Source organism: Tamandua tetradactyla, chromosome 2, assembly GCF_023851605.1.
Source record: "Tamandua tetradactyla isolate mTamTet1 chromosome 2, mTamTet1.pri, whole genome shotgun sequence".
Taxonomy (NCBI): Eukaryota; Metazoa; Chordata; class Mammalia; order Pilosa; family Myrmecophagidae; genus Tamandua; species Tamandua tetradactyla.
The window spans coordinates 192,692,431-192,719,553 of NC_135328.1; the positions used below are offsets into that span (position 1 = coordinate 192,692,431).

At 48.1% G+C, this 27,123-nt stretch overlaps 1 protein-coding gene, 1 long non-coding RNA gene and 1 pseudogene across 4 annotated transcripts in view; 2 read left to right on the plus strand and 1 right to left on the minus strand.

Annotated features, from left to right (window-relative positions):
- Window positions 1–27,123, plus strand: part of TRIM62 (tripartite motif containing 62) — an 80,495-nt gene that overhangs the window by 23,726 nt on the left and 29,646 nt on the right. The window contains exons 5-9 of one of the 3 annotated variants that reach the window (XM_077150413.1): window positions 3,808–5,475; window positions 11,625–11,811; window positions 14,187–14,311; window positions 19,808–19,956; window positions 21,455–21,546. In XM_077150413.1, the coding sequence (XP_077006528.1) occupies window positions 3,808–4,358 (551 nt within the window). In that variant the 3' untranslated portion in view covers window positions 4,359–5,475; window positions 11,625–11,811; window positions 14,187–14,311; window positions 19,808–19,956; window positions 21,455–21,546. Of the gene's footprint in view, window positions 1–3,807; window positions 5,476–11,624; window positions 11,812–14,186; window positions 14,312–19,807; window positions 19,957–21,454; window positions 21,809–27,123 lie in introns of those variants that run through there. The other 2 variants (XM_077150412.1, XM_077150414.1) reach the window with 2 other exon arrangements.
- LOC143674548 (uncharacterized) lies at window positions 7,714–12,586 on the minus strand. The gene is made up of 4 exons (XR_013171108.1): window positions 12,562–12,586; window positions 11,932–12,015; window positions 8,173–8,232; window positions 7,714–8,048 (listed from the first exon to the last, which is right to left on the minus strand). It is a non-coding gene; the product is annotated as an uncharacterized LOC143674548 (long non-coding RNA).
- On the plus strand, window positions 25,192–26,370 carry LOC143663891 (KATNB1-like protein 1 pseudogene; annotated as a pseudogene).

A 27,123-nucleotide genomic window follows, 5' to 3' on the forward strand; every position in this document is an offset into this window, starting at 1 on the left:
CAGCTGAGGGTCTGAGTAGGTGGAAGGCCTGAGGGACCAAATTTTTTAATGGTCTCGTCAGTGGAAAGGGCTGACGGCATTTCCTGTCCTCTCAGGCTTCTGCAGGCTGTGAGCCCCTGTCCCTGAGAACAAAGAGGCACAAAGCACTCACTGGCCAAGTGATGGTGATGTCGGTGGGGGCTGTGTGCATAGGGAGGGGCTTCTTTGCTGCCTGGGGCTACGCGGTGTCACTGACGGGGTGGCCGGAGACATTTCCTGGGGCCTCCACAGTCCACGCTCTCTCCTGAAGGCCTTTTGACCGAGAACACACCTGGAGACCAGATCGGCTGCTCTGGCGCCTGCCTTTTTGTTTCTGTAAAACCGTGTCGCATAACCTGAAAAAGCGCTCTGATCTGTAAAACAGTCAGCCCCCGGGGCCTGGATTTGTTGAGCTGGCTCTGTCCCCTCCCCTGAGGAAAGAGGATGGGGGGCGCATCTCCAGTCGCTACGCAGAGGTAGGCTTCTCAGAAGGTGCCATCTGCCCACCCCGCCTTGCGCTTCTGTTTCTGGCTGAAGACTTTTCATTTGCCAGCTCTAGCCTTGGGGAGGCAGGAGGGAGTCCTGGAAGCCAGGTCCCTCGGCCTGCATTGCGGTGGGAGACCCTCGAGGCAGACCTCAGCCACTGTGCCAGGCCCAGGCCTCAACCTTCGGTATAAAAGCCTCAGTGGCCCCCACCCCCACCCCGACGGAATGAGCGTGCCAGCCCCACCCCCAGTCCCACCTCATGGGTGGTCGGGCCCTGTTCCCTGGGGATCAGCCCCACCCTCCCCTCCCCAGCCCCAGCACCCCTGGACTCGCCTCCAGTGCCTGCACTGCCCAGACCAGCAGGTCTTGCCCCTAGGCCCGCCCAGCTGGTAGCGAGACCTTGCCCATGCAGTCACTGCACTTTAGGCAGTGCGGGGCCATCCCCATGAGCTGGCACCCAGGGTGGTCAGGATTTCCTACTTCTTGCAAGCTCAGCTCTGTCCACCCAATCCCTGGATCACTGAGAGCCCACTTGGCTGCCCCCTAGAGCGCCCTCCCCACCCAACCGTGGCATCAGCTGCCTGCTTGCCAGTCTCCCCACCCTGATCCTTCTGCCCAAGGATCTACATAGACTCGGCTGTAAGGCCCAGAATCCCAGGTGGCACTCAGAACCGCTGCTGCCCACTCCTTGGCATGGTGCCTGCTCTGGTCTCCTAGAACAGGAGCCTCTGATACAGACATCTGAGTATGACCCGCTCCCCCTCCTCCCAAAGGGGATTCCCATCTGTATCTGATTGGGTTCTGCTTTTCCCTCCCCCCCCACATCCCACAGCCCCCTCCACCTCCCACCACCACCTCCCCAGTCACCCCCCGGCCCCACTGTGGGAGTTCTCCACATTCCACGTGTGTTTCTTTCTCATGGCTCCCAGTCTTGGGTGTCCCTGGACAGAGAATTGTATTTCCATTGACCCCTCTATTCACAGGGCTAATTGTTTCCATACGGCCCTCTGAGTTCTAAGAGCAGCAAAGAGGAGTGCAAAATGCAAAACTAAATTTACCCTGACAGTGATCCTGGAAGGAGCTTGGAAGGATGTGAGTCAATGGTGAGCTTTATTAGTGGACGTATGAACAGAAGCACAGTTCAGGGACTGGCTGTTATTCCCTGTTGGGGACAGTCACCACGGTTAAGACATTTTATTTCTGTTAATGAGCACAGCCAATAGAGGTGGGCGAAGGGGGTGGGGTGGGGAAGTGAGGCCCCATCGTCGCGTACCCTCATCCCTGCTCCACTCGATAAGGCAGGAGCCAGAAAGCTGGATGGAAAAGTCCTTCACCGGGAGGAACTGGAGGCAGGATTCCTTCTTCTCTCGCTTTCCTCCCTTCTGTCTTGCTCTGACCTGGAAATGGCCAGCCAGTTAAGGGAAGCCAATCCCAGGTCTCCCTTCTCCTCCTTACTGGTCATCAACTCCCTGAGGGAGGAAAGAGTAAACAGAGGCAGTGACAAGGGCTCACGAGATGTTGGGAACCAAACCTGCTAGGCCGGTGTGGTCAGCCCAGAGCCAAATGACCCAACTTGTGCTGCCTGACCAAAGAGCAAAACAAACAGGGTCCATTTAATTTACTGAGCCTTTCCGGAAACCTGACCTATGCCAGGCCCTCTGCTGGGCACTGGGGCACACAGGAGCGCCCAGCTGGATGGTACACAATCCCTGCCCTTCTGGCACAAATGGGTAACACAGAAGACTACACCCCTTATCGGGAGAGGGGCACAACAAAGTTAAGGAGGAGAGAGTGAGCCCAAGGCTGGAGGACTAGGAAGGCTTCCCAGACAATGGGCCTTTTGAATTTGACCTCATGGTGGTGATTGCCACAGCAGAGAGGAAGTGGGGGGAAACAGCTTGAGCAAAGGCACTGGACCTCAGTAGGGGCAGGGGTCTCTGAGTGAGAGAGAGGGGCTGGAAGAGAGGGGCTAAATTGTAGATGGCCTTGATTGCTGAGGCGAGGAGCACCGAAAGTTCTTAGAGGGCAGGAACCAGGCTCCAAGCATGGCCTGGCACAAAGCGATGACCCACCAATACCTTCCCAGTCAATAAATGGACAGGGTGGGCATGGTGGCTCAGCAGGTAACAGTGCTTGCCTGCCATGCCCGAGGACCCGGGTTTGATTCCCGGTGCCTGCCCATGTTAAAAATAAATAAATAAATGGACAGCCCTGCCCATATTTGCTGGATGACCTGCAATTAGTTACATCTCCTTTCTGGACCTCAGTTTCCCCATCTCCCAAATGGAAGGGTTGGCTTGGAATCAGTGGTTTTCAATTTTATCAGTCTACTTTTCATTACAAATCACTGGTAATGTCTCAAAGTTAACACCACCTCAGAAATATATATTTTTTATTGATGCCCTGACGATGGTATAAATGAAAATAGAAGGATGTGATTTGTACTAAAATGTTATGCATGTCAGTATGTACATGTGCTGGAGCACAGCCACACTAAGAAACATAATGAATTAGCAGGCGTTCACTGCATAGGTAAAAACAGCATTCTGCCTCAAATGCAACACTGAGCCAAGAGGGTAGTATGACAAGTGGTGTTGTCCTTAAGGCGGTATTTTCCAAAAAAGTGGACAATTTTTGGTGACGTTCCAGACAAAAGAGATCCTGTCTTCCCTCAGTTTACGTGGTAGTTGCATTTCAAAGGATTCAGCATATGTTAAAACCATGCAAAGAGTTATTTTGTGTTTATACATAAAATGGAGTTAGGTTAGAGTTTCAGATCATTGTAAAAAGCTTTCATCCACATGAATATCTGGCAGAACATTCCAGCATCATGGTGGGGATGGCATGGATCAGTACTTACCCGTGCTGGGCTGTCCTTTGCAGTTCATTCTGGGTATTTTATTTCCCTGAATTCTGCTTATCGGTGAGATGACCCAAAGCATCCCTGCAGAGTCCCAGATCACTCCCTAGGGAGCAGCAGCACCTGGATAATCTGTAAACTCCCTCCCACCTCTGAATTGCATGAAACTGGGCCTCATCCCCTCACTGATTCATTCTGCAAACACTGTGGTCCTCGTTATGTGCCTCGCCCTGGGTGTCAGGCGGTGAAAAAGCAGCTATAGCTCCTGCTTCCCGGGAGCCAAGTTCGATCTAGAAAGACCTTAGCCATCATCCTTCCATTTTGCAGAGGAGGTTGGGGTCGTGTTAGTGGCCTCCTGCGGACCTGTGCCCTTGGGAAGGCACCGCCCAGCGGGCCCACGGCCGTTTCTCCACTCATCGCCTCCCCCTCTCCCTTCCCCGCAGTGCCAGCCGCCCTGACCCTGGACCCGGGCACCGCGCACCAGCGCCTGATCCTGAGCGACGACTGCACCATCGTGGCTTACGGCAACCTGCACCCTCAGCCGCTGCAGGACTCGCCCAAGCGCTTTGACGTGGAGGTGTCGGTGCTGGGCTCCGAGGCCTTCAGCAGCGGCGTCCACTACTGGGAGGTGGTGGTGGCGGAGAAGACCCAGTGGGTGATCGGGTTGGCGCACGAGGCCGCCAGCCGCAAAGGCAGCATCCAGATCCAGCCCAGCCGCGGCTTCTACTGCATCGTCATGCACGACGGCAACCAGTACAGCGCCTGCACCGAGCCCTGGACGCGGCTCAACGTCCGCGACAAGCTTGACAAAGTGGGTGTCTTCCTGGACTACGACCAAGGCCTGCTCATCTTCTACAACGCAGACGACATGTCCTGGCTCTACACCTTCCGGGAGAAGTTCCCCGGCAAGCTCTGCTCCTACTTCAGCCCGGGCCAGAGCCACGCCAACGGCAAGAACGTGCAGCCGCTGCGAATCAACACCGTCCGCATCTAGTGCGCGGGGATCGCAGCCTCCCGGGGCCGGCCTTGGCCGCCGGCAAGAGCCCTGCCCAGGAGACCGGGGGCGCGGGGGCCGGACCTCCTGTTTTCCCTTCCATCTCCATTTCCCGATCTGTGCAATGGAGGCTGCGCCCCATTGATTCCCAGGCTCTCTCCAGCACTGATGTTCTGTGGCACTGACCTTAATGAGGATGCAGCTTTGGGCCAAGGATGTCCCATGGTTTCTCTTCTGTCAACCCCAGCCCAACCTCATCCCCATCCTCTCAGAAGCAGGGGCCTGCCCCACCCACCCCATACCTCTCTCCTGACCAGATGCTCTGACTGACTCGGGATGTGTCAGTGTTGCCAGTAGGTGGTCCAACCCAAAAGAGACACAGAACTGTGTCTTTTATGCCCCATGGCCTAAGTCTTGCCCCTGACCGAGTTAGTAATAGGCCATTTGACTGTTAATCACAGCCCACTATGGACACAGGCAGTAGTTGTCCTAGAGTTTTCTCAGACCCACCCTCATTCCATGAGCTACATGGTTCTTGCTTTTCCCAAGATGATGCTGTGCTACCTGTGAGAAGGTACTGACATGCAGAAGGCACCCAGCAGTTGAGTTCACATGTTACCTACCTGTCCACTGACCTAAGGGCAGCAGAGGGCAAGTCCCAAGCTGGTGCAGAGCCCATTGGCTCAGAGGCCCTTGCAGAAAAAGCATCACTGATTGATGATCAAGGTCCCCAGCAGTTCTGGGCAAGGGTCCAGCCAGCCCTTGTCAGCTAGATCTCTGTAACCAGGCTAGGGTGTGGGGAGGCTGCTGGAAGCAATTATTTCAGGTAGGACCTGGGCACTGGGAGGCACTACTTGCTGGGGGCCCATCAGACTGGCCATGTTTTTCAATCGGGATCCTGTTGCAGATGGTAGGAGCCACTTTAACTTGTTTAAGCAGTCAAGAATTTATTACCAGGTCCCTGATGACTTGCAGAATCATTGGAAGTTCTGGAGGAGAAGACTCTCTGCTCCCATGTGTCCACTGTGACCAGGAAATCTGCTCGTACCTGTAGGGAGCCGCTGATTGAAGAACAGCTTCCTCTTCCACTGCCCAGGAAGCCAGTGGATTTGCTAAGGTCTGCCTCTCTCCTACTTAACTCAGTTCCTAAATACAAATCTCGCCAATGGCTCTGTTTAGGGAAACCTAAGCCAGATCCAGAACCTTAGCTGCAAGGGAGTCTAGGTATTGTGTTCATCTGTCCAGCCTCAGCAGTACAAATAGACACACTAGAAGAAAGAAGGGAGGCTATGCAAGCCCAGCTGCAGATTTTGTCACAAAGTCCAACAGTGAAGAACCCAGGAAAGCCTGAAGTCCACCTCTAGGCTTGGCTTTGGGGCAGCCTTTCCCTGAGGTATCCAACCCTGTAGCTCCATCCTGCCCAGGTGCTGGGACCTGAGGACCAAACTGAAACATCTCCCAGCCTTGACTTTTCTTTCTAATCCTGGTGCCTAGATTCTGCACTGGGGGCCTTTGACTCCATCCATTCCAAGGGCACCAGAAAAGCTGAACTTGGGAAGCACCCACCTCACAGCGGCTGCCCACTGGGGCTTCCCCTTGGCGGGAGGAACCCCCAGCCCTGCTGCACCTCTTCAACTATCAGATCTCTGGGTCATCCCTAAGAGTATTTTTATTTAAAATGTTACCCATTTTATGAGTTATGATGAATTTGTATTAAATTAAAGTTACAGGATGTCAGTGATCAGTTCCATTTATTTTGACAAACACAAAAGTGTACGTGTTCTGTCCCAGGAAGCATACCTACATAAGCCTGGCCAGGCCACCAAACAACCCTACAAGGTAATGGGTAGGGTTTTTTAACATTTTTTTAATTGTGAAATATAATATATATACAAAAAAGTAATAAATTTCCAAGTGCATTTTAACAAGTAGTTATAGAACAGACTTTAAAGTTTGGTATGAGCTACAGTTCCACAATATTTTAGTTTTTTTCTTCTAGCTACTCCAAGACACTGGAGGCTAAAAGAAATATCAATATAATAATTCAACACTCATGCTCATTTGTTAAACCCTACCTTCTCTGTGTACTCCACCATCAGCTTTGGATCTTTTTCCCACTCTTTAGGGGTATTTGGGCTATGCCCATTCTAAGTTTTTCATGTTGGAACGGGCTGTCGATAGTACGGGATAGGGGGATGGAACTAGTTGATGTTCTGGTAGGACAGGCCCGTCTGCATTTCAGAACTTATCTGATCCAGGGATCCATCTGGAGGTTGAAGGTTTTGGAAAGTTACCCTAGTGCATGGAAACTTTGTAGAATCTTACCTAATGCCCTAGTTGTTCTTTAGGATTGGTAGGAATAGTTTTGGTTGGGGTTTGGCAAGTTATGATAGGTAGCAATGTCTACTGAAGCTTGCATAAGAGTGACCTACAGAATAGCCTTTCGACTCTATTTGAACTCTCTCAGCCACTGATACCTTATTTGTTACACTTCTTTACTTCTTTTTGTCGGGATGGTATTGTTGATCCCATGGTGCCGGGGAGGTAAAGAGTATTAAATCCCTTTTTACAGAGGAGGAAAGCTAGGTTCAGAGGGAGAATGGAACTTGCCTACACTCCTATGTCACACCCACACTGGTTGGTAATAGAGGTTGGATTAGAACTGAGCTCCTAGGGTAGTGCTCACACCACAATCCTCTTTTGGGAAGTTGCCACCTTGCAAATACGGTCAGTCTTTGCTCAAAGGAGAGGGTGTTGGTATCCTTGGGAGCAGGTAGAGGAGGGAGTGGCAAGAGCCTGGGCACTGGAATCACACAGACCTGGGCTTGAATCCAGGCTCCACCACTGTGTGGCTTCAGAGAAATGACAGCCTCTCTGGGCTTCAGTTTTCCCCTATGGAAAATGGAGAGATAATAACACCAACCTCAACATGATTTGTTGGTAAGCTGTAAAGTGCAGTGCCCTTAGAGAGATTTTGTCTCTCTCTCTCTCCTGTTGCCTCCCTGAGTCATACCTGGAGCTGTGTGGATTTTCTGGACCTCTGGGCTGGTCCTGAGCCTAAGGAGTCCATCTTTCTCTTTGGCCCTCTGAGAGGTATGGGACACCTAGGCCAGGAGGGTGTCCAGGACTGCTGTGTAGGAGGTCTATTTATCTCTGACTGATGGACAGGCAGCCTGGCAGGGGTCAGGCAGAGCCCTGAATATGGATAAGAGCTGGACACGCTGTCAAGGGCAGGCCTTTGGTGCCCCTGCAGTTGTGTAGTACAGCAGCCTTGGAAACAGGACCTGTTCTAGTTTGCTAGCTGCTGGAATGCAACACACCAGAGACGGATTGGCTTTTAATTAAAGGGGTTTATTTTGTTAGTCCTTCAGAGGAAAGGCAGCTAACTTTCCACTGAGGTTCTTTCTTACGTGGGAAGGCACAGGATGGTCTCTGCCGGCCTTCTCTCCAGGCCTCTGGGTTCCAACGGCTTTCCCCAGGGTGACTTCTTTCTGCACCTCCGAAGGCCTGGGCTGAGCTGCGAGTGCTGAGATGAGGAATGCTGAGCCGCTTAGGCTGTGCTACATTGCACTCTCTCATTTAAGCACCAGCCAATTAAGTCAAACGTCCTTCATTGCAGCAGGCCCGCCTCCTAGCTGACTGCAGATGTAAATCAGCAACAGATGAGGGTCACGTACCATTGGCTCATGTCTGCAGCAACAAAACTAGGTATGCTCACCTGGCCAAGTTGACAACTGAATCTAACTACCACAGGACCTATCTCAGCTCTGTCTGACCCGCTTTGTACCCTGAAGGTCCACTGTTAGTTCCTCACCTGCAGAATGAGGGAGGTTAGACTGAAGACTGAGGCACCGGGTGAATCCTCACCGATGACCTGTACGTGGGGAGAGAAGAGAGGGAATCACCCCAGGCCCTGACTCATTTAGGAGGTGCCAGGAAGAGGGACGTGAACAAGAATGAGGGAACGGCTCTTGGCAGGGACAGAGGGAGGGGTCTCTGGTTGGCAGATAGAGAATACCTTAGATTCCAGAGAAGCAATGAGGGCGATTCTGAAATAAGAGTGTCTGTGCTCCCAGACCCCTGCAGCTCCCCCAAAGCTACACCCTTCTGTCTTTGCTCGGTGGACTCTGTTTTCTCCTTATGAGAGAAAACCCCCCTCCCCACAGTCCTTCCTACCCTTTGCCCTCCTCATCCTCAGCACCAGACCTAGGAAGTGATGGCTGCTTCCCAGTTTTCGCTCCCAGATTCCAAGGGTTGAGCGTAACCCTAGGGACCCAATTTTTTTTTAGCTTTTTATTGTGGTGACATATGCACAACATTGTTTCCTATTTTAACTACTTTCAAGTGTGCAATTCAGTGGTATCAATGCATTCACAGTGTTGTGCTGCCATCAGCACCATCTATTACCAAAACTCTTCCATCACCGGTAGGGACCTAATTTGTACACCCATCTGAAGACTCAGAGAAATCAGGCACCTCCAAGAGGTGTATTTGCTTAAGTGTCCAGAGAATTCTAAATGAAAGGAGCTGCAGATGGCAGGCTGATACCAGGAACCCCATGTTTAATAGTTAGACAGAGAGGGGAGACAGAGGCGACTCAGCCTTGGGGAGAAGGTGGGGGTCAGCAGGGATCTTACCCAGAGCAGGAAATAGTGGAGAGAAAAACAGTAACCCCATGCTGAGTCCTTGTTTGTGGCCAGCAGGGAGAGTGCTGGCTCTTTTTATACCTAAGCCATCGAGACTGTGGGGCGAGTTACTGCACAGTGTGTTATTAGAACACAGGATCAGGCACAACAGAAACTGTCAGAAAATGATCACTTTACTATTTAAACAGCACAAAGTGTCCAAAATAGCAGGGGAGGAGATTCCATAGTGGTTGGTCTCCCAGGGGGGCCAAACGGCTTGGGTCAGAGTCAGTGGATGGCAATGCTGCATGCCCCGTTCACATTGTAAAAGAGAAAAAGTTTGCCATGTCCAAGTGGGGTATTTATCCACCACAGGGGAGGGGGCCCTGCCAAGGAGAGTTTCTTGCCCCCATAGGCATCTGAGGCTATTTTTACCCTAGTTTCCAGGTTTAGCGTCTGGTCAGACCTTTTCATTATACCTAACACACACACACACACACACACACACACACACACACCCCATACCACATTGTGAAATGGAAACAAACTGAAACAGCATCGCACATTAGAAAAATAGACAGGATAGACAAGGCTGGAGGTGGCTGCTGAACATATGTCTGGGACTTCCCCAGCAGAAGCAAGCCCCTGAGGTTGATATCAGTTTATCGGTGTCTGAGTGGGGAAATATTATTTCCCAGAAGATCCACAGCCAGTTCTTAGTAGAGCTGGGACTCAGACCCAGGCCCATCTAAAGTTAAAGTCAAACTCTTCACTGGTCTTCCATGGAAATGCTTCTCAACTTGGAGTGCAGTGACAGGTGGCAGCCGCCCAGAACTGTGGTCAACCTGGGATTCAGAGCAGGAGCTTAAGCCAGGAATTGTGCAATTATGTAATTGTGCTGTTATGAGCCAAGTCTCAACTGTGAGCCAAGCCTCATGTGTCTCCTGGGGTAAGGGGCAGGGGTGGACTCCTGAGAGCACTGTGTGACCTTAAATAAGTCCCTCTCCCTCCCTTGGCCTCAGTTTCCCCATCTATAATGGGTACAGGTAGAGATCTAAGTCACTGATCGCCAGAGTCCTAGATCTGCTGGTCCAGGATTCTGTAAGTCTAATATTGGGTCTCAGGGCTTCATCTGCTCTGCACCTACCAAGGTCATTACTCCTGGTCCTTCTCTCTGGGGACGAAGGACAGAAAACAACAGAGATACCTTCTCCCGGCAGCACAGAGCTTGATTCAGGGGCTCTGGGGATAGGGCCTTCCCTCCTGTCAGAGAGGCCATCCCGGGAGGCTGACTGCTCACACCTGGGCCGCATTCCCGGCTTCTTCCCCTCCTGCCTGGGCCCCTGCTTTCTTCCTCCCTTCTACTACACTGTCAGGAAGTCAGTTACCAAAGCTCCTGCCCTAGGCTTTACCTTCAGGCCAGGGGCGGGGTGCTGGCCGAGGTGCTGAATCATCATTGCCCATCAAGGTATGGTTATTTTCCTTACTCTGGGACACGGTGGATTCGACCCTGAGAATCCTGAACCACAGAAGGGAAGAGGGGGTGATGGGTGGCAGGGCTGGGACAGAGACAGTTGTGAACAGATGCAGTTTGGCGGGAGGGGATGGTGGAAAGACTTATTTTGAAACGTGTTCATTTTCCTTTGTTTGGCTTTTCTACCTTGATGAAAATTATGACTTCTTATTTTTACCCTAGTTACAGAAGAGAACAAATAGTCTTCTGTGTGCTTTAAAAATTTTTAACGGCTATGTCACATTTCTGACCATTACAAAATGCTGCCCCCACCCACCCACCCAAATCTGATGAATTGGGGGAAGGAAGGGTCAACTCTTGGGGCCAGAGGCCTAGGGGCTTCCCACCCTGATGTCATGACAGAGGCAGGCTTTTCAGAAGGCTGGAGATAGAGACACAAAGCCCAGGTCCTGGTGAGCTCCCCCAAACCGTGGGCCTCAATGTGATGAAATCCGAGTGTGGCAGCAGTCTGAGGTTTCCTCCATTTCAACCTGAAGCCTGGAGCAGGTCGTTTCCAGCTCACGGTCATGTGGTCATGTGGTCTTGTCAAGCCAGGACAAGAACCCAGGCATCTGCAGTGCTCAGGAAAGAGAGAATGGCCAGCCAAGAGAAAGGGCCCCAGAAAGGCCAAGGAAAAGGAGCACAAAGGCAGACAGGGAGGGAGATGCTTAGAGAAGGGCACATGTTTAAGAAAGGGGTGGCTTCCAGAGAACTGCAACTCCTCAGAGAGGGGAAGGAGGGAGACAAGGTGTGCTACAGTTAGAAACTCCTCCTGGGTTGGGGAGTCAGCCCAGCTGGGTATGTTGTCAGCATGGCAGACTCCAGGCTGAAAGACCACTGATCCCACCCTTGTCACTTTACAGATTAAAAAAAAATGGAGATCCAGATGGGAAGACACCATCCTGTGGTCACCCGGTCAGGCAGGGGCAAAGCCAGACTCAGACTCAGGTCTCCTGCCTCACAGCCATCAGCTTTTTCTGCCATCTCCAATCTCTCACTGTGGGTTCTGGTGCCTTCCCCCACCCCTAGGAACTTGGAACCTGAACAAAAGGAGAAGGGGAGTGGCCAGGGGCCCCTACAGCACCAGGCACCAAAAGCCCAGTGCCTTCCTCTTTTCTTCTCCCCAAGGAAAAGGGAGACTTGGCCTGCACCCATCAGCCCCTCCTCCAGGGCAGAGCCAGTTGGTACCTGCCCACACCTGGTGCCTCCCTTGCTGGCAACAGGATCCAGAGCCAGCTCTGCAGCCGCAGGAGGCACAGCCACAGCAGGAACAACGCTCCAGCCCTACAGTCACTGCAGTCACCAGCTGTCCCAGGTGGGTGAAGGCATTGGGAGCCATGGCCCAAAAGAGTCCCCCAATCCCATGAGTCCTATGGCGACCTTGGATGATTGGGAGGTTTGGAGTCTTTTCCCCAGAGAAGGAGTTATTGCCCACCTCACTCCTGTAGGCCGAGTCCCTAGCTCTGCTCCCTCTGCCCATGAACAAGGTCCGGGGTCCCAGCAGCTCTGTTCCTGCCCCCTGAGAGAGAGAAAATGTAGATAAGAACCTCAAGAGGGCCCTCTGCAAAAGCAGAGACTGGCTGGAGGTGTGTGTCTCACAGGTGTAGGGCTGTGCACAGACCTTATTAAGCTTGGGGAGCCCGGCCATGGGCCTGCCCCACCAGTGGCCCTGAGCAGTTGCCTTCATCTCCACCTTCAGGGTCTCTGCTCCACTGGTTCAGCAAGCAGGATGGTTGGCCCTGACCTGGGGGAAACCCCCGGTCACAAGGTGCTACTCGAGACAGCCTGGTGGGGTTTGCCTAACAGTGCCCACCTCCTCCTCACTATCCCCTTCCTCTTGGGACCTCCTGTCACCATCCTGGTATGCCCTCCCCCACTCCTTTCATTCCTCCATCAAAGCATTCCCCTTCCTGCGTTCCTGATGACTTGAGGTGCCACCCCCTCCCCAGCCTGTGCAGATTTAGAATAGGAACCATGCCCAAGAGAGTGGCTCATGGTGGGATTTCAGGCACTATGAAAAGCAGGGGCTGGGGGAAGCTTGGGGCGGTGGGGAGCAGATACTTACGGCTCTGTACGTTATTGTGTGGACACAAACCAGGATGAAAACTGACAGCAGCTCCTATTTACCAAGCCAATCCCATTCCTGCTCTCGGCCCAGCCTCCAGGTCCCCACCCCTTACCCACCCACCCCCGTGCCCCACAGTCTTTCCATTTCCAGGGGATTCTGCTGAAGGACGAGAAGACTGTGCATGCAGTGTTAGCATTAGAGCGCTCAGAAGGGGATCCCGGAAAGGAGAATGTTAAACATAAATTGTGTCCTTAACACACCTGTCTTTGTCACTGCCTCCTCCTTGTCTATAGTCCTTGCTGTCCTTTTCTACCTGTTGAGATCATACCGTTCCTTCGTGTCTCACTCAGGGTGACGCTGTCCCAGCAGATGACATGGCTCTGGGTCCTGGAAGGACTTTAGGTCTCCCACGACCACTAGATCATAAGCATCTTATGGGAAAAGCCCTGCCGGCCGGATGCACAGAGGGCTCGGAAAATCCTTGCTGGCTAGAAATGGCTAATGTGAGAGCTGGAGCTCTGAAACCACCCCATCTCCAAGTTGGGTGGAATCGTAGAGAGCAGAGACAGCCCTTTTCTAAAGATGCTCAGATGGAAGCTAACACCCCCACGCGAGCCTCCACTGACCACCCCTGGCCAGATTCTGGGCAGAGAGAACCAGGGAGAGCTGACAAAGACTAGAAAAGTTGTTTGATTCCTTGCTTTTTAAAAAATTATAAACTAAATAATGCTCGTTGTAAAAAAAAAAAAAAAAAACCCAAATAAATGTAAGAGTATAAAGTAGAAATTTCCCACATCTACTCCCAGAAGTCAAAAGCTATTCACAATGGTGAAGGTCCTTCCAGGCAGTTTTGTTTATGCATAGACAAAAATATAATTTTCTTTTACAAAAATATGATCGCCTTCATCTACTATTCTCCGTCTTTCTATGCGTTCTGTGGGATGAAGTCCTACAAATGGAATTGTTGCTCAAAGGATTTGCTCATTTCAAATGTGTTGCTTTACTAAGTTAATTTTTTGCTTATAACTTGCTCAATTGTAGAAAATTTGGAAAATGTAGTCAAGACATGCAAAATAAAATTCACCCATCAGCTCACTGTCCAGAGATTACCACTGCTAGTGTTTGTTGTTGTTGTTTGTATCTTGTGAGTTGAGAGTTTGTTGAAATCCATTACGACCATAACACACCCCTGGCATAATATTGACCCAAGGTTGACAAATATTTCTGGGACATAGAAGGATAGAGAGAAGGTTCCTCCTTTCCTTCACCGCCTCATGAGTCTAATAAGAATTATAAGCTCAGAGAAGCTTAGTAAAGAACTGCTGTGTTTTGATGATAAGGTTTATAGTTTTTTCATGTGAGTACAATTTATTTTACAGAATTTGAAACACTATCTATTGTTCCATAATCTTTTGTGTGTGCGTGACTGTCACTTCATAACAGATTATAGGCATTTCTCTGTGTTGTCTTCTACAGCACCCGTTTAATGAGGGATGCTTGACCTTGTGAGCCCTTAGAAGCCTGCTTTTCCTGACCCCCATTTTGAGTAAAGGGCCTGCTGCAGCAGTTAGCTGGAACCCTGCTGCTCCAGGTATAACCTTGGCCTGCCCTCTACCTTGCAGGAATGGAATAACTTGGGGACACCTTGAGCTCCTGCCACCTCCACGCCTCCTGAGCTGGGGCCCCAAAACACCCCTGATGGGTTCACAGCCGCCCTGCAACTTCTCCAGTGCTGCCCACAGGTGCAGTAAGTAGCTGCCCACCCCTTCCGTCTGCCCTTTCCTTGTCCCTGGGGTTCTAATCCTGCTGCCAACCTGAGGCCCAGGATGGGTAGGGGTGGGGGCTTATGTGGCCCTGAAGGAGGCAGGGAACGCCTCTGGACTCATGTTCCAGGAGAGGTGAGAGGGGCAGTGCTCCCCACCTTTGTACTTCGTTGGCCAGGTGTCCCTCAGACTGGTGGTTCTTGGGAAGGGGCCGTGGCAAGCAGGTGTCAGGGGAGGGGGCTGGGCCACTTGAAAGTGTTCGGGCTCTCAAAGCAAATATCTAACTTTCCAGCCTAAACTCTGCACCAAGAATTTACTAGCCAAATAGTGCGGGGGTCTCCTTCCACTCACCAATATAATGGGAAATAAGGACCACGTGACTCTTAAGGTGCCTTCCCAACTCTAGAATTCTATAATCAGAACCCACTTTTTCAAATGCCTTTTTGTTCTCAAAGCCCCTGCACACCTTATGATTTATTGAATCCAGTAATGCACCAGGACTTGTTTGAGCATCACAAACATAACCTTTATTAGCTGTCATCTTTAATTCTCATGACAAGCTTAAAAGGAGATAGCATTTAAAATAGGGGTGAGAAATCAACTTAAGTCCAGACAGTTAAGTTGATTCTCCAGTTTAGTGGTAGAGCTCAAATTTGAACCAGAGTTTTGTGACTCCCAAACCCATGCTCCTTTTTCTCCTCCAGTCCCCATGCCACTCTGTGAGCTCTGAAGCGATGTCTCTGCCCTTGTCACATTTGAGGAATCAGGTCAGAGAGGGGAGATGACTTCCTCAAGGTCACACAGCAAGTCCATGGCAGAACAGGATGAATCCAGGCTTTGTGCCTCCTGGCCCACTGCCACCTCCTGGAATCTTCAAAGGGGGGTGCTGGAGAACAAGATAACAGCCCCTGGGATGGAGTCAAATGCCAAGAACTAAACGAGGGTGGGGCAGTCAGGCAGGGAGGCCTTGTTTGTTCAGCCAGCCCAGTCCAGAGAAGTTTTGACTTTGGCCAAGTCCTAGAGACAGAAAGGTGACATTACCTGTGGGGTGGAGGAGGGGTAAGCCAGGAGTCCCCCTCTTTCTCCACTCTCCTCCAAGCCAGCACTGTGCTGTCCACTCCCTCCCTTACTCATTCAACCACTTACCCACCAATCCATATAGAGTGTCTACTCTTTGCTCGGCCCTGAGATAATCAAGAAGAGATGTGTTGCAGGCCTCAATCAAGGAGTTTATAATGACCAGACAATCACAGCATGTATGCTAAGGGCTAGGACAGGAGAAGAGGGGTTCACAGGAACTTAGAGAAGTGGTGCCTCCTGGAGGAGGTACTGCTAAAGCTGTGGCCTGCAGAATGGATAAGAGCTGGGAAAAGTGTTCCAAGAAGAGGGAAGGGACAGGCAGCCAGTTGTATGTGAGATGCCATGAAGCTGGAGAGGTAAGTGGGACCAGGTCATGCCATGCTCTGAGCCTCCCTGAGGGTACTGGAGAGCCATGGTAGGGTTTTAGCAGGAAAGGGGTATAGTCATACTGGTGTCAAAGGGGCCAACCTGGAGGCAGGGAAACCAGAAGAAGGGAGTGAATGTCAATCAAGTCCTGGGGGTGCTGGATGAAAACAGAAAGGAGAGAGAACTTTCTCCCAGGAGCACTGGGGGCTGTTTCAGAGCTGGATTACTCAGCCTCGCTCTGCTATTTCACAGAGCCCAGAGAGGACAGGATAGTGAGCTGGTGGCTGCTCTGGGACTAGAACCCAGAGCTACCATGTATTTTGTTAGCACCACCAGGATCTTTAGAAAAAAAAATTTTTTTGCACTCTCCCACGCCGTGTTTTCCCCAACTCACACATGCCTGGTGTTCTAGTTTGCTAGCTGCTGCAATGCAATATACCAAAAACGGAATGGCTTTTAGAAAGGGGGATTTAATAAGTTGCAAGGTTTAGAGTTCAAAGGCTGAGGAAATGTCTCAATTAAAACAAGTCTATAGAAATGTCCAATCTAAGGCATCCAGGGAAAGATACCTCGGTTCAAGAATGCCGATGATATTCAGCATTTCTGTTTCAACTGGGAAGGCACTTAGTGAGGATGGCAACAGTCTGCTAGCTTTCTCTCCTGGCTTCCTGCTTCGTGAAGCTCCCCGGGAGGCATTTTTCTTCTTCAGCTCCAAAGGTCGCTGGTTAGTGGACTCTGCTCTGTGGTTCTGCAGAATTCTCAGCTCTCTCAGAATCTCATGGCTTTGTCTCTTGTTGTTCTCTAGCTTATTCCAAAGTGCTCCTTCTTTTATAGAATTCCAGTAAAACCAGTCAAGACCCACCTGGAATTGGTGGAGACCCACCTAGTCAGGTTTAATACCCACGCTGATTAAGCCACATCTCCATGGAGATAAGCTAATTAAAATTTCCAGCATGCGGTACAGAATAAGGATTAGAAGAAATGGCTGCCTTTATAAAATGGGATTAGGATTAAAACATGATTTTTCTAGGGTACGTACAACCTCTCAAACCAGCACACCTGGTTAAACATGTTTGGTGGCGGGGAGTTCAATACTTGTGCGACAGCCCATTCCACTACTGGACAGTAATCATTAGGACTTTCCTTACACAGATCCCCCTGTGTCCCCACTGGCCCAAACTCTAACTTCCAAAACCCCTTGGACAAATCTGTTCTCCCTTCCACAGGACAGACCTTTAAAGGTCCTTCTGTTCACTCTTTTTCCAAGGACACCATCCCATTCTTTAGCTGAATAAACTGAGGCAGGAGTACTGGATTCTTCTGTTACCTAAGCACCTTAGCTGGCATGGGAGAAGGGGAGCCAGTCTGGGTGTGAATCTTAGCCCTGCCACCTGCTAGCCAGGTAGCCGCAGGCAAATCACTTCCCTTCACTAGCCTCAGTTTTCCCATCTGGAAGACAGGAATAGTAAAATCTACCTTGCAAGGTTGATTCAAGGACCAAATGAATCAAAATAATAATACCTAACAATAGCTAGGATTTATTGATGGACTACCTATCACTTGCCAGGTGTTGTCTTATGGGGCATGGCCACATGCCTGGTACATGTTAGAGTTGAGGACACACCTGCCAGGAACACATAGACAGTGGATTCAAATCCTGTCTTTGCACTTTACTAATTTTTTAACCTCAGACAAGCCAGCCTCTCTGCATCTCAGCTTCTCTATCCTGTAGATGGTAGTAGCAGATGTACTTTGCAGGTTGAACAAGACAAGGCATGAAAAGCATCTAGTGTGATGACTATCACTTCTTTCCCTTCTGTTTTAGTTTCCTAGGCTGCTCAAGCAAATACTATGAAATGGGTCAGGTTAAACAATGGGGATTTATTTGCTCACAGTTTGAGGTTTGGGATAAGGTCCAAATTCAGTCGTCATTGAGGCAATGATTTTCTCCCAAAGCCTGTTGTGTCCTGGGCTGGCTGCTGGTGATCCTTAGTCCTTAGTTTTTCACATGGGGAGGCACATGGTGGCGTCTCCTGGTCTCTCTCTTCTCTTCTGGGTTCCGGTGATGTTCAGCTTCTCTCTCTATGGCTTTGTGTCTTTGTCTGAATTTCATTCCATTTGTTAAAGATCCAGTAACAGGATTAAGACCCATCCTAATTTGAGTTGGGTCACATCTTAACTGAAGTAACCTCAACAAAATGTCCTACTTACATATTAAAATGGGCTTTGGGTTCCTTGGGGGAATGGTAAGAAAAGGGGGAAATTCAACTTCCCCAAGTGGAGAATTCTTTATATTCTCAAAAGCAGTGGGGACAAACAAAGCAATAGGCTGAGCCCCCAATCTTGGGGTTTGTTCATATGAAACCTAACCCCACAAAGGACAGACTAAGTCTACCTAAAATTGGGCCTAAGAGTCACCCCCAAGAGAACCTCTTTTGTTGCTCAGACGTGGCCTCTCTCTCCAGCCAACACAACAAGCAAACTCACTGCCCTCTGCCTCTCTATGTGGGACATCACTCCCTGGGGTGTGGACCTTCCTGGCTACATGGGACAGAAATCCTAGAATGAGCTGGGACTCAGCATCAAGGGATTGAGAAAACCTTCTTGACCAAAAGGGGGAAGGAAGAGAGAAATGAGACAAACAGACTCGAGAGGTTATCCTGGAGGTTATTCTTATGCATTAAATAGATATCATCTGTTTAGTTAAGGTATAATGGAGAGGCTGGAGGGAAGTGCCTGAAAACGTAGAGCTGTGCTCCGGTAGCCATGTTTCTTGAAGATGACTGTATAATGATATAGGTTTTGTAATGTGACTGTGTGATTGTGAAAATCTGTGTTTGATGCTCCTTTTATCTACTTTATTGACAGATGAGTAAAACATATGGATTAAAAATAAATAAATAATAGGGGGAACAAATGTTAAAATAAATTGAGTAGATTGAAATGCTAGCAATCAATGAAATTCATGGTATGTATGAATTTTTTTCTGTTTTCTTTTTATTTCTTTTTCTGAATTGATCCAAATGTTCTAAGAAATTATCGTGATGATGAATATACAACTATGTGATGATATTGTGAGTTACTGATTATATAACAAGAACGGAATGATCATATGGTAAGAATGTTTGTGTTTGTATGTGGTTATGTATCATAAAGAAAAAATATATATATATATATAGAGAGAGAGAGAGAGAAATATAAATTTTAAAAAAGGGCTTTGGGGGAAAGAAGTGGTTGTGGCTCTCCAGGGGCAACATAAGGGCTCCTTGAGTGGTGGAAATATCTTGCGTCTCGTGACCAATGTCAATATCTTGGGTAGGACATTATAATCCAGAGTTACAAGGTGCTGATATTGTGGGAAACTTTTTTTGTACTGTAGCCAAACTCTGGCTAGCAGTACACAGGATCTGTAATTTTAAAATCCACATAAAATACAAAGTTTAACAATAGGCAGACACAAATATCTAAGAGTAAAATAATTATTAATTAATAATAACATCCTGGAGTGTGTGTGTTCTTTGTAGGCCTAAAATTCTAAAAGATTCAGAAAAAAGCAACAGGGAGATGAATATAGATGGTTTTATTATGAATTTCACTTTTTATAATATCACCAAGAAGAGTGTATTGATTTTTCTATAATACCTTTAGCATTTTCTGATTGTGATTTTTTTTTAAAGCAGAAAAACAAATACATAAATACAAAAAAAAAAAAAATCCTACTTGCAAAGGGTTCACACCCACAGGAATGGATTAAATTTAAGAACATGTTTTTCCGGGACACATGTCACTTCAAACCACCACACCTTCTATTCTGCAAACCTGTTCCAAGCACCTTCCAAATGTCAAACACTGGGTGGGGGGGGAACCACGTCCACAGCACCGTTAAGCCACTTGTCCAAGGTCACGTGGAGCTGAGCCCCCTTTGCCTCAGAGGCTCTCCCTGCACCTCCCCGGGGCCTGGGACCACAGGGTGTGAGGGGCAGGGCACAGTAGGAGGCAGGCCCCTGTGCTGACACCTCCGTGCCTTTGTCCAGACGTGGGCGGCTTGCAGGCTGCGGCGATCACCATCCCGGCCCTGCTCTCCTCGTCCACACTGCTGATCGTCAGCTGCATCCTATGGAAGACGTGCCGCCGATGGTCCCGGACCACCCGCCCCAGCCCGCCCTCCCTGTGAGGGGCCCAGGTAGGCCAGCTGAGGACCCGCACCACGTTTCTACAGCCTCCTTGTGCACAGTGCTCAGACAAAACCTTGTCAGGCTGTGCTGTTGCCCAAAGGTGTGGCGTCTGACCCTTACGTTGGGAGGGGAAATTCTCCTTACCCTCTTGAAGTAACAGGAGATAAAGCGCTTCCTCCTGAGTAAAGCTCCGCGGAGGCACAACTACATTGCCTGGCCTCAGAGCCTCCCTTGCCCTCGTCCAAGTTCTGTTGGGCTTTACTAGCCAGCTCCTCAGGTCAAGGAGCATCCATTCTGCAGCCCCCATTGACTGTGACTTCAGCGACTGTGGCCACTTGCTGTCACCACCGCCCCCGCCCCCACTCCCAGGTCTTGTGGACCTTCTACAGGGAAATTTGCCAAGGAGCAGGAAGTTCTCTTCCAGGGAGTGGAGGAGAGCACTTCTGGGTTCACCCCCGTTGGAGAGTGGCTTATTGCATTACCCAGGGCTCATGGTCCTCAGGATTTTCTACTTTTCATAGCTTAAGACATTCCAATCATCTGTGCTTTCCTGGGGTCATGGGGTTTCAACTTATTTTGTGTTTCTTTTGGGGATCATCCCCCCCAAAGCCCCTGACATGCAAGGCTGGGGGATGTAGACTCCTACCCAACCCAGAGCCTCCCCTCTCCCTGAACTGTTGTCTGAGTGTTGGGATTCAAGGGGGGCAAAAAAAGGTGAGAAGGATGTTCTAGCATAGGTAATAAAAAATCCCAGAATCCTCACCACTGCACTAACATCTCAGTATGCCAGTCCTGATTGCTAGACGCATGGTTCATGGCTTCCTCCATGCATCCCATGGTGCCCAAGTGTGCCTCATGTACCAGGCATGCCAGGTGGTGGGTTTATGACAACAAATGAGACCCAGAACTAGTTATCTAGTGGGTAGAACAGAACAGTGACAACAGTGTGACAAGTGCTTGCGTGGGGTACTGTGGAAGCATAGAAAGAGGGCAACTCTTTCCACTAGTCAGGGGAGCAGGGTTAGGGAGCTCCTAAGAAGCGGCATCTAAACTGAGACCTGAAGGATGAATAGGAGCTTACTGAAAGGAAGGAGAGGAAGAACATCCAGGCAGAGGGAACAGAAGGTATGGGGTAGGGATTGGCAAACTCTGGTTCCTCTTCTGGTTTTGTAAATAAAGCTTTATTGGAATATAGCCATGGCTATTCATCTATGTATTATCTTTAACTGCTTCCATGCTACACAAGAATTTAGTTGCAATAGAGACCCTCTAGCTAGAAAAACATAAAATACTTACTATCTGGCCCTTGACAGAAAATGTTTGCCAACCTCTAGAAGTTAAGAGAGCTCCTGCCACCTTTTAGAAGCATTGTGGCTGCAGGGTAGGGTGCGGGAACGGTGCGGTTGGCAGCTCACGCAGGAGTCCTTTTTCCCACAGTTATAGAGGATTGACCCAGGAGTAGATATACCTGATTCAAACCCAGCTAATCAGATTCTCTCTCCCCAGGAACTCGAAACTTGGAATAAAAAACCCAGAAACGCAGCTGAGTCATGTTAATGTCCGCGAACTTCCTCTGCCGCAGCCCTTCCTGAGACCGGGTCAGTCAACAATTCCTTTGATTCTCAAGGTCCTTCGGATCAATTCCCCATACTTTTCGTTTTCATTTCCCCTCAGAGTCAGTTTCTGTTGCTTGTAACAAAGAGAAAAACACTTTAAAACAAAGGGAGCAGAGGGAGATGAAGCTGGCAGGGCATGCAGGGTTTAGCCAGTGAAGTCCCACAGAAGTCTAATGTGAGCCACATTTATTTTAAATTTTCTAGTAGCTGCATTAAAAAAATAAAAAGAAATGCATAAACCTAATTTTAATAATATATTTTATTTCGCCCCATATATATAAAAAGTATCATTTTGGTATGGAGTCAATATTTTAAAATTATTAATGAGGATATTTTATATTGTTTCCTTTGAACTGCATCTTGGAAATCTGGTGTGCATTTTACACTTAATAACACCTCTCAATTCAGACTAGCCACATTTCAAGTGCTCCATAGTCACATGAGACTGGCGGCTAGCATGGTGGACTACGAAGATTTAGAACCTCAGGGCTGTGCAGGTGTGGCTAAAGGATCCTGGCTTTATGCTAAAAGCAGTGGGCGGCTCCTGGAAAGATTCAATCCAGGAAATGGCATCATCACATTTTCATTTTAAGAAGATCACCTTGACTTCCATTTAGAGAATGGATTGGAGAGGAGTTGTGATTGGTACTGCAGAGACTGGTCAGGATGTGGGCCTGGATTTTGTAGTGGCCGCAGGGATATCAAGAAGCAGTTGAGTTCAAGAGCTACTTAGGAGGCAGAGGCAGCACACCTTGGTGGTGGAATACTTGAATCTGAACACTGACATCGTCACCATCGCCACCTCCCCACACTAAAGCTATTTCCCACCAGCACACCTGTGAGCTCTTCTCACCATCCCATCCCAAATATCTTCCCCCTTTCTCCCTGGTAACCAAAGAAGTAACTTCTCCCCACTCTTTGAGGCACAGTGCATGTTATTTGCTCACACAAATGGATCACAGTAGAGGTTCAATAAATAATGCTTCTTTCCTCCCTCAAGGAAGCCTTCTGTAAATTTGCTGGCCCATTTCTGAAATATGAAAGCCAGGAACTGCAATCTAGCGTAGGCTGGAGGTCCTGCCCTGGGAGCCTGTCATCAACTCCAAGAGGGCCAGCACTTCCAGCTGCATGGGTGCAGGCAGAGGGTAGTATTGAACCAGGGTTTGTGTTTGGCTAAGAGAGCACAACAAATGAAAGAGAGGCAAGGGAGTTGAGAATGAATGCAAGGAGATGATTATAATGACTGACCATAGAATTTGAGTACGTGTGGGAGCCTTTAGTGCCGTTCACAAATATTACATTTCTCAACCCCACCCCTCCACCCACTTCTGGAGGGACATTGGGGTAGAAATGCACTTCCCTGTCCACTAGAGGCTGGGTATGGGCATGTGACTAGTTCTTGATGGTAGCAGTCCTAGATGGAGCATTTAACTGCCAGTGAGGTCCAGAAAGAGCTCTTTTCTCTCTAGCATAGTGGCCAGCTTTATTTGAAATGATGGCTGTTCCATCAGCCTGGGCTTCTGAGGGACTAAGATAAGCCCAAACCCTATCAACCCACAATAGTGTGAGCAAGAAATAAATATTTATTACTTTAAGGCTTAAAGTGTAAGTCATTGAAATTTTGGGATTGTTTGTTACTGGAGCACTACCTCGTCTATCCTAACTGATATAGCTGGATAAAGAGAAAAGAGAGAACATTAATGGGGAGATAAATAGTGCAGACATATAGGATTAATAAGTTGCAGGTCCAGGGGTTGAAGGATTGATGAAGTTAGGATAGTAGTAGATAATACTTGCAGAATTAGATGCATCACAAGGTTTAAGATATGACAATGGGAATGAGTAGCTAAGATGGATGGAGGAAAAGATCTTTGAAAGAGGTCAAGAAACCAAGAGGCCAGGTGTTGGAAGGTGTCATGGCCAGGTTCATGTGTCAACTTGGCCAAGTGGTGGTACCTGTTTGTCTGGTTGGGCAAGTGCTGGCTTGTCTGTTGCGATGAGGACATTTCATAGAATTAAATCATGATCAGTTCAGCTGCATCCACAGCTGATTCCATTTGTAATCAGCCATAAGGGAGTGTCTTCTGCAATGAGTGATGCTTAATCTAATCACTGAAAGCCTTTTAAGGAGGATTCAGAGGAGACAGGCTCTCTTCCTGCTTTGGTTGGCGAGCCTCTCCTGTGGAGTTCGTCCAGACCCTCCATTGGAATCGTCGGCTTCACAGCCTGCCCTGCGGACTTTGGACTCTGTGTTCCCACGGTCACGTGAGACACTTTTATAAATTTTATATTTGCGAGTGTTTCCTGTTGATTCTGTTTCTCTAGAGAACCCTAACTAATACAGAAGGATTCTTGTGTATACTGAAATCCCTGAAGATTAAAGCATAATAAACATCAGAGAGAGAGTGCCATCAGATGCTAAAAATCCTATTTTGTCTCTCACAACCAAGAAATGAGCACCGTGAAGCCTTGTTTTGCTCATTTTTGCACTCCCGGTACCCAGAACACTGCCTGGCACAGAGAAGGCACTCATAAATATTGATTGGGTGAATGACTGGATGAAGGGGAGGGTGGTACAGCAAACACTGTGACAAGTAAATCTGACTCCAGGAAGACAGTTCTTCCAGCTTTTATTTCCTCCATTCTATTTTTGGGCAATATTTCCTCCCCAGAAGAAACACTGTGACTCTTTTCTCTTTGCCCGACAGAATCTTTTTAATCTATCTTGTTTTTGCCCAAAATCTCAAGGCGCTTCTTTTACACTAATCCTCAGTTCTTTCTAGGCTAGCAGTTTTAGCAAATTCCATACCCCATATTGCCAGTACTGTTCTCTCCTCTGCCTTCTCCCTCATCCCCACATCCGATTCCATTGCCAAATAGCTTCAATTTTTTATCTTGATATACTTCAAATGTGTTCCCTGCTCTTCACCTGCACATCCACTGCCCCAATTCAGGTCTTTATCATCTCTCCCCTGGCCTATAAGAACCATCTCCTCCTAATCAGCCTTTGTCTCTGTCTCAATCCTTCTGTGTCATCTATTGCCACATAACAAATTACCTTAAAATAAGTTAAAACCACAAACATTTATTACCTCACAGTTTCTGTGGGTCAGGAATCTGGGCAGGACTCAGCTGGGCCTCTGGCTCAGGGTCTTTACAAGGTTGCAATCAGGTGTGGGCAGGGGCTGCAGTTATCTCAAGGCTCTCCTGAGAGAGGATTCACTTCTGAGCTTATTCACATGGCTGTTGACAGGCCTCCGGTCCTCACTGGCTATTGATCAGAGACATTTGTTCCTTGACACATAATCTTCTTCACAGGGCAGCTCTGAGCATAGCAGCTGGCTTCCCTTGGAACAAGTGGAGGGAGTGAGGAGGGTACCCACAGACTTTGCATGATCTAATCTCAGAAATGACAACCCATCATTTCTGATGATTTTCTTCATTATAACTGGATCAAGGCAGCCTGCGAGGGGCCCGCTGGGGGAGGTATCTCTGTGGGAATGCAGTTGAATGGCCCCGAGTGGGGCCAGGCAGGGATTCCAGGGATGTTTTAAGCTGCTGGTGCAGTTAGCACAAGGGCTGAATTGAGGAGCCACGGTAGCAAGAGGAGCCCGGATTTAAGAGATTATGGCATCTAAAACCCACAACATTAAAAAAAACGGAACCTCTGTAATAATATTGAGGATCATTCCATTGATCTTCCCAGAAAAAAAGGATATCTAATTTCATGAATAAGAACGTAAAGAGGTTAAGAAATCTCCAAAAGAGTTGGCTGCTTACATAAATAGAACAGTTGGACAAGCTGTGAAAAAGACCAGATAAACTACATAAGGTGACCTATGGCAGAAAGAAAGTTCATCATCCTTTTCCAAAGCCTTGTTACAGAAAAAAACAGTCCCCTAGAAGAGGGGGCTGTGACATAGCAAATAAATAAAATGAAGTGGCCTGAAAAATTACCCCTTGATAGTCAAGCATATTTGGTTAACTCCAGTGATTCTGGTTCTTCACAGACAGAAAACCCATCATCAAGATATAGTGGGTTTTTTATTGAGGTTTCTCAGGTCCCTGAAACAATGGCACAAGTTGTATTCAGCCAGAATTTGAGATTGAATGTAGGTTCAACTTTCTGGAGAAAGAAAAGTGTGAGTGAACTTGTAGCCTATTTGGTGAGGACAGAAGATCTTGGAGTTGTAGTTTGCCTTCCTGTGCTCACCATTAGTTTATAGGAAGAAAGACAATACATCTCACTTGGCTACTGTGTAGACTTATTGCCTCTAGCAAAGTCACTACTTAAAAGCAAATATGAAGAGTATGTAATAGTTGGTTTAGACTGGCTTCAAGCAGTCATTAAAAGGGGGTGGTCAGAGCTATCACCCAGAACAGAAATTAGAAATGTTGGAAATATTCAGACTTTAAAACAATCAAGTGAATTGTGGGAACAGAAGAATCACCTTACTTTGTGTTCTAGTTTGCTAGCTGCCAGAATGCAACATACCAGAAATGGAACGGCTTTTAAAAGGGGGAATTTATTAAGTTGCAAGTTCATGGTTCTAAAGCCATAAAAATGTCCAAATTAGAGCAAGGCTATAGAAATGTCCAATCTAAGGCATCTAGGGAAAGATATCTTGATTCAAGAAGGCCGATGCGGTTCAGGGTTTCTCTTCAACTGGAAAGGCAGATGACGAGATGGTTACATCTGCCAGCTTTCTCTCCAAGCTTCTTGTTTCATGAAGCTTCCCTAGGGATGTTTTCCTTCTTCATCTCTGAAGGTCTCTGGCTGCGTGAGCTCTGAAGTTCTCATGTCTCTGCTTCTCTCTCTTTCTCCGAAATGCTTCCTCTTTTAAAGGATTCCAGTAAACTACTCAAGACCCACCTGAAATTGATGAAGTCACATCTCTCTCTAATCCAAGGTTAATACCCACAATTGGGTGAGTCTCCATGGAGATAACCTAATCAGGTTTCCACCCTTTAGTACTGAATAGGGATTAAAAGAAATGGCTTCTCCCACAAGATTGGATCAGGATTAAAACATGGCTTTTCTAGGGCACATAATCCTTTCAAACCAGCACACATTGGTTCCTTAGCTGCACTACAGCTAAGAATGCACATGCTTACTTATTATAATTGCATTGAGAGGTTTCATCTACTAAAGCATACAAAAATATCCCTGGACTCTGATTTCAAAAAAAAAAAAAGTCTCATCTGACCAGTGTGAACTGTGAAAGAAATTTAAACCACTTTTTTTCTTTTAAAAAACTGAAAAATGAAACCACAAATGAAACTCTTAACGATCTACTTCACAATGAAGTGGAAAATATCCAAAAGGAGCAGCTTCAACATCAATGAAGTGAAAATACACTAGGAAGATTGTTCACTTTTGCTGCATTTGGGATTTATATGGTTGTTTGCTGATGTTGTTTAAGAACTACTGAGTCTTATTGCAATCCTGCATATTGCATAAGAATATAATTTATACTATGTGAAAAAAAATAAGACAGGACTTATTGCTAGGAACCACAAAGACCAATCATCATTAATTTTAAGACTGTATTTTATAAG